The sequence below is a fragment of the Sus scrofa genome, chromosome 15 (genome assembly GCF_054392235.1).
Source record: "Sus scrofa isolate SSC_HxYL_T2T_F1_AM1 chromosome 15, Sscrofa_HxYL_maternal_Yorkshire_Landrace_v2.0, whole genome shotgun sequence".
In the NCBI taxonomy this organism is placed as follows: Eukaryota; Metazoa; Chordata; class Mammalia; order Artiodactyla; family Suidae; genus Sus; species Sus scrofa.
This window is the reverse complement of record NC_139397.1, coordinates 91589769-91604864: the sequence shown is the minus strand read 5'-3', so window position 1 is coordinate 91604864 and position 15096 is coordinate 91589769. Positions and strand designations below refer to the sequence as shown.

The 15096-nt window shown below is 39.2% G+C and overlaps 1 protein-coding gene across 9 annotated transcripts in view; it reads left to right on the top strand.

Moving 5' to 3' along the window:
- Window positions 1-1234: 1234 nt before the first annotated feature.
- The window catches only part of TLK1 (tousled like kinase 1), a 159766-nt gene continuing 145904 nt past the window's right edge, over window positions 1235-15096 (top strand). For 7 of the 9 annotated variants that reach the window (XR_014829536.1, XR_014829535.1, XR_014829537.1 and 4 more), the window contains exon 1: window positions 1235-1905. Coding sequence is in view for 2 of the 9 variants with exons in the window: in XM_021075292.2 (XP_020930951.1) it covers window positions 1767-1905 (139 nt within the window). In the remaining 7 variants the exon portion in view is untranslated. The remainder of the gene's footprint in view (window positions 1906-15096) is intronic. The other 2 variants (XM_084999475.1, XM_084999476.1) reach the window with 2 other exon arrangements.

Here is a 15096-nt window from a genome sequence, read left to right as displayed (position 1 = left end):
CCTCACTAAAGTTGCTTAATTTGTGAGATGTACTTCTTAACTTTGAAAAACAGTACATGACTAAAAACTCACTGAAGAACCTGAAGCATAAGAAAACTAAAATTACTTCTGGAGATAACTGACAACCATGGTTCTATTCTAGTATGATAGTTTATCTGAACAAAACATTACTAGGAGAAATGCAAAGTCATAAAAATAAAAAATAGAAATGACATTTTTGTCCCCCTGGTAATCATGCCATTTCCTCATGCTCATACAGTTGCTTTATATCATAATCTTTTTAGTGTTCTACTCAACTTGGTATTTTTAAAGAGACCAATAACCTTGCTGTATTTTTCCTGAACCATTAGACTGCTCTTTTCTGTATAAGATGCCCAATCTCTGTGTGGGTCTATAGAAAGTTACACTCTATAAATTTTAGCAAATGCTCTAATTTGCTTCGGGAATTTGCAGCGGCACTGGAACTTTCTAGAAAACATAACCTTTCAGAAGATGAACCCTGGATGGTTTCCCTAAATATGTGAATTCAGTGATCAAAATTTTCTATGTAGATTTTCCACCTACTGTTTTTAAACAAAGAACTGCTAGACCACACATACAATGCACAATGCGGATAAAGATTCTTTTTGGAAAACATTCATAAAGTTTTACTTCCATCCCCACCCTAACTTATTTTCTTAGCTCTTTCATTCAGTAATCACTCCCATTCTGCAGACAGGGAAACGCACACAAGTTTTTGGTTTTTTTTTTTTTGTTTGCACGGTACAGAGAGACAAGAAAGAAGCAACTCTCAACTTTTCAGTTCCATTTTGAGAAATGATCACATCGAACTCCTGCGAAACGACAGCCTAGAGAGAGCTGAAGCATTTCTCCCCAGGCTGGGTGTGGGTCTGGAGCCAGGCGCGCTTCCGCGGGAGAGAGGGGCAGTCAGGTGGCAGCGGAGCGGGCGCGGGAACGGTAGCCGGTGCAGCGCGGCGGGGGCGCGTGCGGGGCGCGCCTTCTCCCGGCGGGCGCGGGGAAGCGGCCTCGGCGCACGACAGTCCGCCAGCCCCCGGCTCCCGCGCCTCGTAGTGATCCGCGGGTGCGCCAGGGGCACCCGTCGCCCGCGTCTCCTCCCTCGCTAGCTCGTTCCCTCCCCACTCCCCCCGCCCCCAACCCCTGGCAGGTCCCTCCCCCAAGCCTGCTCCCGCGGCCGCCGCCGCCGCCGCCGCTACCGGAGGCGCGGGAGCCTCGCGATAGTGTTTGCACAGGCGGCGCGTGACGCCGCCGCCGCCTGTAACTGATGCAGAGGTTACCCTGCCGTCTCAGCCGCCACCCATCGCCCGCCGCCGCCGCTGCCGCCGCCACCCGGGCGACGCCGGGGCCGACGCACTGCAGAGGTGCCGGCAGGTTCCGCCCGCGGAAGTCTCGGCCGGCGCAGCCGGCGCTCCGCCCGCGCTCCGACCCCGGCCCAGGCGGGCGCCCCCTCGACGCCTCCGCCGCCTCTGCCGCCGCGCTCGTTCTCTCCGCCTCTTCCCCAGCGCGCCCGCCGGCTCCCTCTCTTCTCCCCCTTTTCCTCCTCCCCGTCCCCTCTCCTCCCCTCACCTCTACCCTCCCCACCTTCTTCCTTCTCGGTTTCCTCCCCCCCATCCCCTTGACTCTCCCCTCCCTGCCCTCGCTCTCTCGCTCGCCCTCTGCGCGGCCCCCGCCATGACGGAGGCGGGTGCCGGTGTTGCTGCCGCTGCTGCCGTCGCAGGGGGGGAGTCGGGTTCCCAGAAAGTAGCTTGATGAGTGTCCAAAGTAGCAGTGGAAGTTTGGAGGGGCCGCCATCTTGGTCCCAGCTCTCCACGTCTCCAACCCCGGGCTCGGCGGCGGCGGCCAGGTCCCTGCTGAATCACACGCCGCCATCCGGGAGGCCCAGGGAAGGTAAGTGCCGTCGCGCCCGCGCCCGCTCGCGGGTCTCCCCTCCCGCTCCCGGCCCCCGCGCCCTCAGTTCTCCTTTCCCCGACCCTGGGGTGGGGGATGGGGGCGAGGTGTACGCGGGGCCGCCAGGCTTCGGGGAGATAGTGCTCCGGCTGTGGGTGGTGGTTCGCGGGCGGCGGAGGAAACGGACGTAGGGGGTGCGCGCTGGTGGGGACGGGGCGAGGCGAGGCGCGCAGATTCGCCTGGGTTCCTTAAGAGCCCGTCCTGCTGGGGTGGGCGGTCTCCCCCCGGACGCGAGCCCCTTTCTGCTCCATTTGCTCGCACACTCAGTACTCTTAACCTCCTGGCCTCCGGTCTCTGGTGGGTTTTCCCTCTGGGTGAAGCATTCATCCTCGAGCCCCCTCCCCTTCCCTCCCGCACTCCTCCCCTAGAGGCGGTCCCCGCTCTGCGAGCTTAGCTGCCCGGGACCTGGAGGATGCCCCTTGCTTGCAAGGTCTCTGCCTTTCGGGGAGAGGCGCTGAAATTATTAGAGCCGACTTTGATCCCCTGCCTGGCCCCCGAGAGCAGTTTAAACGACAGACTGATTCGTGGGCAGGCTTTTAAACCCACTCCTCCAGATGGTTGCAACTTTCTCTCCTTCGCCATCACCTCCTGCGTGTTTGTGCATTATTTCTCCAGCGAGTAGGCTACTGTTCTTCTCTGACAGGATCGGGGGGTTTGTGGGAAATATCTGCGTAAAGGTTATTGCAAACACGCACCAGATCGGTTACAATTGTTTTCTAAGTTTTCTGGCTTCTTGCATGCCAGTGTGCCGCCACCAGATGTAGCAGTTACACAGCTAGTAAGACAGCAGAGTGCTTTTGACTAAAATGTCAACTTGCTGTATTTAACTTTAAGTATACCACATAAAATGAAATGTGAAAGAGCACAAACATTTATGACGGAAAAATAAATGTGCGTGGAATCGCATTTAACGCTTTTTTGTTTGTAAAACGCTTAGCGGTATTTATCAGCAATTGGTAAATGAGATGTTCGCTCCCTTAGTGTCACACAGGGAGATTGTAGCCACATTTTCAAAAAAGCGTTTGGAAGTCCGTAGTCCGGTGAATCTTTAAAGATACCAGGGGCTTTAATTTATGTTGGAGTCAGTGGGATTAATTTATTTGAAAATATCTGTCAGTATTTACAACTCAGAGCCTTGACATTTGTTAATCAAGTGTTTTGTGCCTTGAATCCAGTGGTTCAGGCGTAGCATTCTTTGTCATTTTGTTCCTGTGAGCATGTGTGAAAGTGACAATAGGCTCAAAGATTGGCATGAATTTCCTCTAGAAAATTCATGGGAAGCCTTGATTTATGGCATCCATTAAGCCTGCTGAATACATTGACAGACATTTCCCCTTTCCATGTCACCCCCAACCTTGAGTTCTGAATATTAGAAGATAAAAGTTTATTTATTGACTAACTCAAATTTAGTACCCCTAAGTGATTTTTCTTTCTGCCCTTGAAAATTTGTAAATGAATTTTAAAATCTGTTTTGTAAACAGCACTTGGTTCTTTAAGCAAGCTTTTATTTTTGTCTGTACTTTCATTAAGAATCTTAATGATAGTGTTATTATGAGTGGTGGTGTAATGAGTGATACTAAATAATAGTCTTGGAGAGACTTTTTTTAAAAAGACTATGTATCTTTTTTCATTGATTCGTTTCTTGAATAATTATTGAGCCATTTTCTGTGAGCCAGGCGCTGTACTAGATACTGAGGACACAGCGTTGAATTTTTCATCTGTGACGTCTATTGTCAGTATTAGTAATTTTAGAGCTGCACAATCTAGCTTGAGTTTCCAAGGTGACTTCAGCCCTAGTTAAAAACTTCTATACTATTCTACGGTTTTCCTAATGTTTGAAAATTTTGAGGGATTGGAATTATTTCATGTGACCTTCCAAATAACCAGAAGTAGTTTCTAGTAATTTGGATTACAAATAGGTTTTTATGTGACCTAGACAGTGAGCCTCTATTAATGAAATAACAAAGCATGGTCTGTGGACATTACACTTCATGTTCAAGTACCTGTATGGTCACAGAGGTATATTTATTTTTTTGACCAACCAGGAAGTACGTTAAAACTGTTAATTCTCCCTAGGGTTATATATTCATCTTGAAGCTATAGTTTCACACTTCACTAATGCTAGTAGGAATTGCGTATGTGAAGCCCCAGGTATCAAGATGGAAATATTTTGTATTGAGCAGGGTCCCAGTTTTTATTTTAACAAGTGCTTAGCATCTTTTCCAGATATACATGTTAGTATGTTGGATAAATTGATGTAAATTGAGAGCTTTGATTCCTGTGCTTGATATTAAGAACATTAATTACTGTTAATGGAACTTGAATGTATGTATCAAGGAGAGAACAAAGTTTGTTTCTTGAAAACTTGAGCCAATGTAATGTAGAATAGAAAATTTTAAACGTAAAAGAGATACATATATGTGTATGTACATATACAAAGTTATATGTGATGAACTCAACAAACTTTGGATATGGGCAGTTTTTAAAAATGTGGCGTAAGTGTCTTATTCATAAGCCTAAATTAGGAGGTTTAGGGTTTAATTAGAATTTAGGAAGTTATATGGTATAATGTAGACAACTTTTTTCCCTTGGAGTCCCCAAAGCTTTCCCTCTTTCAATCTTAACATTCTCTGAAAGGTGCTCATCATGTGTAGCTCTGGATTTCCTATTGGATCTTTTAAACCTGTGGCTAAATTTTCTATTCCATTTACCTTCTAATAATTCTGTGAACAAGGTGTAGGAAGTTAAGAAATTAACTAAATTTCAAATACAAATAAAGTTCAGTTTTGTTTGTTGAGGCCTAGGAACCTGGCTAGATGAGCAGGGTTTTTTTGTTTATTTTTGGGGGTTTTTTTGGTGGCATATCAGTACATGGGTGCTTTTGAATGGGTTAAGAGTCAAATGATTATGCAAAAGACTTGCCTTTTCTTTTCTGTTCCATCTTGCCATATATGAATAATTTACCTAATTTTACATAAACAGTGAAAGTAGTTTGGTCAAAAAAGATAATATCACGGTATAAACTGTTGCTCTCTGTTTCCATATTTACAGACTGCAGCCTTTAAATGGAAGAATTACAGTATTTGATTCCAGATGATTAATACCTGTAGGGAGATGTTAAAAATTAAGTGTACCACATGGCCCTTTAATTTCCTGCTGGACCAGAGGTTGTATGTTTAAGTAGTCTAGCTCATGAATACATAGATGTGTGATAGGTGCCACCTTTATAAAGGCATGTTTACTTATTACAGGAGAGAGACGAGAGAAATCCAGAGTAGTAAGAGGTCTGGGAATCTGCCCCTGAGAAACAGGCCATGCTTTACCCTTTCTGGTGTCAGGACCCCATAGCGCCTTTAAAAATTACTGGGTACTCCAAAGAGATTTTGCTGAAGTGGGTTATGTATATTGATTGATATTTGAAATGAAATAACTTCAAAATATTTATCTAGAAATAATCCGATTACATGTTAACAAATTTTAAAATGAAGACTATCCTAAAACAAAAACTTTAGTGAAGCTAGTGGCATTGTTTTATAATTTTGTAAATCACTTGAATTTCTGGCTTACCAGAAGACAACTTTTGCTTCTTTCATTCTGTCAAGATATATTTGATTGAGGTGTGTAAAGAAAATCCAACTTCAAATAGATTAGCTGGGGAAAAAGTGTTTCAGTAGTATTTTTGAAGTTATTCTTTGATATTACACCAAAATTTGACAAGTGGCTTTTTTTTTTTTTTAAGATTACTTGCAGTGTGGAATTACATTGTATTCCAGATGTGTCTTGAGGACCCACAAAAAATCTGTGGACCATATGTTTAGACTAAAGTAGCAACTAGTTAAAGGGGAAAAGAATAGCTGTTTTCAGATATTTCAAAAACAGAATAGATTCATCCTGTTATTTTAGAAGGTAGACCAGCAGGTGAAAGTTAGTAAGGCATAGAATGAATTCAGTATAGTTTTTTGACAAGAACGTTGTTGTATAACAGTTAGACTTGGCCAGCAATGGAAAGAAATGCCTCCTCAAGTATTTAGCTGTAAGAATTTAAAGCAGACTACAGGGAAATTTGGGGGGGAGGTGGAGATTTATGCTGCAGATTCTTATTTTCTGTGCTGTTGGATTCAGGGACTTAAGGTCCCATTCAATTTAAAAAAATGCAAAACAATGTGTGATTCTTTGAAAATCTGAGTGTGTATGGTTAAACTGTACTTAGAGATCCATGAATGTTTTTGAATATTCTCTTAAGTCAGTAGTGTGAAACTATTGTTGACTTTATTACTATTTTGCATTTTTATTGTGCTTTTCCTCTGAGGATTTTCCTTTATTTTCTGAAATCAGCGCTGTCAGTCTTCTTGAAATCTTGATAAATTCCCTGTAAAATATAATAAACTTTGAAGACATTTTAGGGAATCATATGCTGCTTATGATACATGCAGTTTTGTAGAGTTATAATATATTTGGGCACAGAATTTTAGAATACTGTGGGGGGCTGATTTTCAGTTTTGAAAGAGAAACTATCAACAGTCTGTATAGTCTTATTTGTAATTGTTTATGTGATTTCAGAAGTAATGTGCTTAATCTGTTCTAGTGGTTTTAAAGCTAGAGAGTGTGCAAAGAGGAAGCATGAAGGAAAATATTTAAATTGATCTTTCTTGGATTTAAAAATGCATGTTAAATATAACCGGGACAAAAATAAAATGAAGAATTTTAATTCTCTTCTTGTTCAGAGAATTATGCATACAATATTTATCATTACCTATAATAATTTATATTTTAGTTTAACATGGAATAGGATCTCTTCGGTGAGTTGGATTGAAAGTTTACATTTTAGGTGCTGGGAAGTTAAGGATAAACTCCCATTACCTTCTTGAGGGCAACTTAAATGTATTACCTACAGCTTGAGACTTCATGCATTTGTTAAATTTGGATTTTTAGCTCATTTTCTATAGAAGAGCCTGGGAATATGTCATTTAACGTCAGAGCATAGCAAATCCTTCCTGGTGTTTATAATTTCCAAAAATCTTAGAATAACTTATAAGAATGGTGTTACAAAGTAGAAGCATTATGGAATGGAATAGAAGAGAATTGCTTGTAATTGGAATCCAGGTGTCCCTATTTTGCCGTATACCAGCTGGGTGACCTTGGGAACTTCTCTCTCTGAGTTTCATACAAGTAGAAATACAGAGCTGAAAGGGAATTTGGAAGCAATTGAATTCCTCTCCTCTCATGAGGAAACTTAGATAATTTGCCTAGGCTTTTACTGTAAGAGAGTTGGAACCAAGATTCAGTTTTTCGACTCTCAACTTAGTGCTTTTCCCACTATACTCTGTGGCTCCTTTTAATCTGCAAAATGAGGGGGTTGAATTAGAAGCTCTCAAAAGTCTCTAATAGCTCAAAAATATTATCCTTTTGACATTAGTCCTATTATAACTTATTGGAGGAAGGTTTGTAGCTTTTATTTATTGATGAAATAAATGTCTCTTGAAAAAGCAAAGTGACCTTTTCAAGGTTATGTTATAGTTTGAGAAGACAGTCATCTTCATTATTACCAACAGATTTTTAGGTTTATGAGCATGGTAAATAGTGTGCTGGGTGATCTTGTCTTTCTACATTCTAAAACACTGTTATATTTATGTTATAAATAGCAGTGTGGAGCTCTGAAGTGAAGTAACTAGGTGATTCTTCTTCAGAAATTATTTCTGGGGTGTTTGCCACCCCAATTTAGGTGTGTCTTTTCCTTAATGTCCTATAGTATTGCCTATTTCATAGCACCTCTGTCATAACACCTTTTATTATATGATTTTACTTATGTTGCCTACCTGACAGAAAGGTCTTGAATTGAGACTGTTCATTTCCACATTCTCAGTGCCTAGTAGGATGTCCTTTATATAGTTGGCACCCAACAAAAAGTTTTATTGAAGGACTGTTAAAGTTTAAAAAAAAAAGTGAATATGGAGTTCCCGTTGTGGCGCAGCAGGAAGAATCTGACTAGGAACATGAGGTAGTGGGTTTGATCCCTGGCCTCGCTCAGTGGGTTAAGGATCCAGTGTTGCTGTGAGCTGTGGTATAGGTTGCAGATGAAGCTCAGATCTGGCGTTGCTATGGCTGTGGTGTAGGCTGGGAGCTCCAGCTCCAGTTAGACCCCTAGCCTGGGAACCTCCATATTCTGTGGGTGCAGCCCTAAAAAAAAAAGATTAGATACTCAATATGCACATATTTCAGACCCAGGAAGAATTATTTTAGTAATTCATAGGCAAGTTATATTTTAGAGAGCGATAGTGGATAACAGTAACAATAATAACTAGATTTTATTGTTTGTACATGTTAGGTCAATTCTCATAGTTCTGTAAGGTATGTATAATTATCATTCTCATTTTACAGGTGAGGAAACCAAAGCACTGAGAAGTAAACTTTCCCAGTGTAACACAGAGTAGTAAATGTTAGAGCTGAGGGTTTTGTTTTGTTTTGTTTTTGTTTTTTTTTAGGGCTGCATGTGTGTGCGGCATGTGGAGGTTCCCAGGCTAGGCATTGAATCGGAGCTACAGCTGCCAGTCTACGCCACAGCCACAGCGACTTGGGATCTGAGCTGCACCTGCGACCTATATACCACAGCTCACAGGAACTCTGGATCCTTAACCCACTGAGCGAGGCCAGGGATTGAACCTGTGTCTTCATGGATACTAGTCAGATTAGTTTCCGCTGAGCCACTATGGGAACTTCTGAGGGTTTTTTTTTTTTTTTTTTTTTTTTTTTTTACAATTAAAAAAATTGAAGTATAGTTAATTTACAGTGCTGTGTTAATTTCAAATATACAGCAAAGTAATTCAGGTATATATACACACACAAACACGTATACTTACATATACTTACATATATGTATTTTTTTCAGATTCTTTTTCTTTAAAGGCTATTATAAGATATTAAATATAGTTCCCTTGCTATGTAGTAGGTCCTTGTTGTCTGCCTACTTTACTTATTTATTTACTGTCCCTTTTTTTAGGGCCACACCCACTGCATATGGTAGTTCCCAGGCTAGGGGTCTAATCTGCAGGTGCTGGCCTACGCCATAGCAACACCGGTTCTGAGCCACATCTGCGACCTACACAGCAGCTCGAAGCAATTCGGGATCCTTAACCCACTGAGCGGGGCCAGGGATCAAACTGACATCCTTTTGGATACTGATCGGATTTGTTACTGGTGAGCCATAGCGGGAACTCCGTACCTACTTTATATATAGTAGTGTGTATGGGGCTGAGTTTTGAACTAAATCTGTTTTAACAGTGCAGTGTATTGCCTAAGATATGGAAGTTTGGTTTTGGATAATTTCTTAGTTTTTTCTTAACAAATTCTAATTTCCTAATCAATCTTTTAGGCTCAGTTTACTGCTAAACTTTTGTTGGTTTTTTGCATGAGTTTTACATGTGTGAGGATAGAAAAAAACTGAAAAATCCAAAACCAACTTAGAAAACTGTACCAGCTGTGTAAATCTTAACATTTCATGGAAAATATTAGAAGTGTACTAATGGAAAATCTTACTTTCATGTTTAATAATCTAAATTGGAGTGCCATTTACCTTAAGATTTTGGCCTCATAAGCTCCCCACAGTAATAACAAATAAACATTAGAATTTGTATGAAGAATTTTATACTGTCCATATAGGAGTAGTTCCCTTATTGTGTAGGCTTTTAACTTGGTGCATGAGCCTCTGAACAAAATTGAGATTCTTTACTGGCTGATGTTGAGTTTTACTAGTATTCATTATGGCAGAGAAAAGAGGTTTGGAGCCTAATCTGGCTCATTTTATACAAGTAGGTTTTGTTGTTGTTTTTTTTTTTTTTTCTTTTTATGGCTACAAGTTCCCAGGTTAGGAGTCGAATTAGAGCTATTGCTGCCACCCTACAACACAGCTTATAGCAACACTGGATCCTTAACGCACTGAGTGAAGCCAGGGATTGAACCTGCATCCTCATGAATACTAGTCAGGTTCGAGACCACAGAGCCACAACGGGAACTAAAAGAAGTCATTTTTAAATAGTTTTAATCACTTTACTGCATATAAAACAAATCTCTTGGTAACATGTATTATTTAGTAAATCTAACGAGAGACGGAAAATTGGAATGATAGGACGTCAAAGCTTGGGGAAGTTTCCATTGTGACTCAGTGGTAATGAGCCTGACTAGTATCCATGAGGATGCAGGTTCGATCCCTGGCCTTGATCAGTGGGTTAAAGTGAGCGTTAAAGTCTTTAAAGTGCATTGCCCTGAGCTGTGATGCAGGTTGCAGATGTGGCTCAGATCTGGCGTTGCTGTGGCTGTAAGTGTAGGCAGGCAGCTACAAATCCAATTTGACCCCTAGCCTGGGAACTTCCATATGCCGAGGGTGCAGCCCTAGAAAGCAAACAGACAAAAAGCTTGGTGTAGAAAGATGTGCAGAGCTGAAACAGAGGTAGGTAGTGAAACAAATCTCAATGTGTCTTCATTGGTAGATTTGAAATTTTGTGAATTTCAAGAAGACAAGTTATACTTGTATTTAAGTGAAAATGCTTTTATTCTACATTACACAGCCAAATGTGAGTGGTTTGGGAAGATGACTTAATATTTGTTCTTCGTCATTTATATGGATTAAGAGTTGGTTGTACTCATAAATTTGTGTCTTGCCTTGGAAACTAGTTTAGTTGGAAAATGACATTCTTCCGGGTTTAAATTAAGCTATAACTTGGTACTCGTTAAATGTACTGTTAAATATTATACATTGTGATTTCATGATTCTACACTTGATGCTATGTGTGTGTTTCCTATCTGATAATGAATATGGTGCTTCTGGAGAAGGTCAGGAGGATTTTTGTGAAGCCAATCAGATTTATCCTGTCTTTCATGAGACCTGAGGTGTATTTCATTCTTTTTTTTTTTTTTTTTTTTTTTGGACAGTCTGCTTGCTTTTAAAAAAAAATGTAGTTTTTTCTTGTTCTGTGCACAGATTTAAAAGACATCAGTATAATTACATGGTTTAGTTAATTTCATATTTTTTTCTCAATGAATTTATTACATTTATAGTTGTACAATGATCATTACAATCCAGTTTTATAGGAGTTCTATCCCACACCCCCAGCACATCCCCCCACCTCCCAAACTGCCTCCTTTGGAAAACCATAAGTTTTTCAAAGTCTGTGAGTCAGTATCTGTTCTGCAAAGAAATTCATTGTGTCCTTTTTTTCAGATTCCACATGTCAGTGATAGCATTTGATGTTGGTGTTTCATTGTCTGCCTGACTTCACTTAGCATGATAATTTCTAGGTCTGTCCATGTTGCTAAAAATGCCAGTATTCCATTCCTTTTAATGGCTGAGTAACATTCCATTGTGTATAGGTACTACATTTTCTTGATCCACTTTTCTGTTGATGGACATTTAGGTTGTTTCCATGTCTTGGCTATTGCAAATAGTGCTGCAATGTATATTACTTTTTTAAGCTTGTTTGTCCCATTTTTTTAAAAGATACGTATACGTATTTATGGTAGGAACTTGTTTTCTGCAGTTTGTCATAAACAGTAACTCATTTACTTTTAACAATCATATGAAATAAGTATTATTGTATCCTTGTTTTACAGATGAAGAAATTGAGGGACAGAGAGGTTAACTACTCAAGGGCACATAGAGAATATGTAGCAGAGTCAGAATTCAAACTAGGCTCTTGAGTGCATGCTCTTAACAGTTACACTATTCTGTCAACATTATTTCATTGAATTTTAACTGTAAGGATATTGAACGGATGTGCTCATTTGCTTAGTTAACCGTCCTTCTTTTGGTGATGTGTTAATCATGATTCTTTTACTTACCTATTATAAAAACTTAACACAAGCTTTGATAAGTTAAAAAAGGAATTTACTGGTTCACATGACTTGGAATTGTGTGTGGAGTAAGATGGAATGGGCTTTGGAAACAGCTTCCATCCAAGATCTCAAATAATGTCAGCAAGCCTTGTTGACTCCATTTCTGAGTTCTCCTAGCCTCATACCTTTTGGCTTAGCAACCACCTTTGGAAGAAAGCTTTTTCCTGATGTCCATATCTCAGTTCTGGGTTGAGGCTGATATATTCTTTTTTTTTTGTTTTTTTTTTTGTTTTTTGTTTTTTTTTTTTTGGTTCTTTTTAGGGCCGAACCTGTAGGTTCCCAGGCTTGGGGTCAAATCCGAGCTCTCGCTACTGACCTTCACCACAGAGGCTGATGTATTCTGATCATCAGTTCCTTAACCAGTCATTGGGACCTTGCAGACAAGTACAACATAGCCACTATGGCTAGGGTGAGTTGAGGAAACCACAGAATTAAGATCACACAGATTAGGTGAGTGGTAGTTTTCCTGAAGAAGAGATCATGACTGGTGAACAAAAACATCTTAACTACTATATTTAGTTATTTAGGTTTTTTTCCTTTTCTTTTTAATTTTACTTTTTGGCTGTAATAGATAACGCTGTAATGTCTCTGAGTAAAAGCTCCTCCTTTTCATCCCCAAGATGATTCCCAGTGATGAAATTATCAGGGCAAAAAGTATAAAAATAATTAAGGGCTTTTGATAACTATTGCCAAATTGTTATTTGAAGAATTCAGCTCATACACCAGCAGTGCATAAGATGGGCATGTATTTTGATAACTATTGCCAAATTGTTATTTGAAGAATTCATCTCGTACACCAGCAATGCATAAGGTAAGGTTCAGCTCATCCTAGGAATTCCTGGGTTTAAATATTGTTAACACTGTGCCTTTCACTTAACTGAAGGGTTGCAACTCTGACACTGAACATGTATCTAATCCAATTTATCAAATGCTTTATTATGTCTTCTCTGGGCATTTCTCACTTTGACTTTTTAAATTTTTATTTTGTATGAAGTTTTAAACAACAATAAAACCTAAAGGCTAATAAATGGCAGTCCCTGCAAGCTCTTGACTCCTCTTTCTTTCCATTGTCTCCTTCTTCTCTGACCCAATTAACAGCATCACACTTCAGTTTTTTGGATATTAATAGTTTATATTAGAAGCATTTTTATGTAGCAGTAATTACAAGCATGTTTGTTAGACCTGTTTCAGGTTAGTTTTGCCATGTAATGTAGTTAAGTTACTTGACTTCTCAGTGTCTCATCTATAAATATTCTTGATTGTAGGATGGGATAAGAAATAGTAACTATATGATAAGGTTGTGAGAATTAGAAATTTGTGGCATTTAACCAGTCAGTGGATATAAGGATGATTAATTTAATTTTTTTCTTTGTTTTAATGGCAAGAATAGGGAACAAGTAGATCTGGATAAAGATCCTTGTGGCCAGAGCACAACTGACATACATAGATTGTCTCCTTGTTGAAGAATTCTGGCAGGGTTATATGACAGGCAGATATCAAATGATGTAATAAATTGCTGCTTTAATCATTTTATTTCTTGGAATTTTCTTTGTCTTGAGAATTGATCAAATTTATGAGATATGCTTATAACATTTAAATAAGCATCAAAAACTAGATTTGCATTAGCAGTACTTAGGTTTGTTTTAATCTTTGATAAGTAAAAATATACTTTAAAATATTTAAAGCATTGCATTGAAAATTGTAAAAGAAGCTTGCATTGTGTTTTTGTGTATTCTTATTTATAACAAGGAGAATGCTCTATGTACACTAGGTGCTTATAATATGTAGTGGATAAGTGAGTAGTGGGTGTATAAGTGATGTAACCTTAGGGGTTAGGATTGTGGGTTTACTGTAGATAGATGTGGATTTGCATCTTTCAGTCACTTCTGAGATGTATGATTTTGGGCAAGCTACTTGCTAACTATTGTTACAGTTTAGTGTGTGTTCATGCATTGGTGAATTTTTTTTTTTTTTTCTTTTGTGAAGAAAGGCAGAGACCAAAAGTTCATATTAAGAGTCCTTGAAAGGTAACTTTTAGGCCGTGTTCCCTCCTCTGTACATGTTTCCATAATTTGCACAGTTATCATAATTATCTTCTAAATGAATTATACTAACTCATTTGGTATATATACCAACACTTAATTGTAATTGTTAGTCTCATTTCTTTTCACTATATAATGTTGTGGTATTATACGAATGATTTTTCTTCCTTTGAATTATTTCTTTATTTTACATTTTAAGGATCTGGGCAAAAGGGGATAAATATTTTTGTCGTTTAATACGTATTTTCATTTTTGTTTCCCTATGCGATAACTAGGATTTTAAAATCCATTATTGCTTCTCAGAAATGAATCAACTGCCAGAACTTCAGAGTTTTATAGAAATCTTATTGGCATAGTTTGTTTATTCATTCAGCAAGTGTATTTGGACCTGGAGCCTAGCACTGGGAAAACAAAGATAGGTTAAGATATAGTCCTTGTCTCCTAGGAGCTTGGCCACAGTCTAGTGAGGAGGACTATAATCTATAGCTTGTAATTTATACTTAAAAAAAAAAAAAAAAACCCCAACACTTTTGGGTGAGATAAAACAATCTGTGAGTTACCAGTTTTCAACTTGTGATATAAACAACTATAATATAGTTGTAGCATGTATTGTAGCAGGGTGTTATAGTCATTGGTCAGTTGGTAGCTAGAAACAAACTTAAGCAAAACAAATTTATTCGTAGAAAGATACTGGGCTGAGTATCCTCTTAGAACCCAGTTAGGCCTCAAGGGGACTGAACTAGAAACTGGAAATTCAGGAACCGCAGTAGCACTGTGGTTCTGTTCTCCCGTGGATCATAGAACTGTCCCTTTCTAGTTCTATGAAGGAAAGTTTTTAAAAGGGAAAAGTGGGAAGGGAGGAAATTGTATTTCTGCTACAAGGTATAAACAGAGGGCTCCCTAGAGACAGGAATTAGTTTTCATCCAGCTTAACTGTTAAATGGTATTATCTGGTTTCAGTTGGTGTGTCTTGATTGCTAATGAGATTGAAGTTAATAATTGTCACAAAAGCCCAGTATTTAGAAGTTATTACCCTCTGAAGTTCAAGTGCTTTAATTTTACTGTGATTCAGTTGAATTTTATTTGTTAATGTTATGTAGTGCCTTACCTTTCAGTATTGAAGCATAATACATGCAGAAAGTACACACAAATAAATTAATGCTCAGTGAATTATTATAAACCAGGATCAAGAAAAAGAACATTG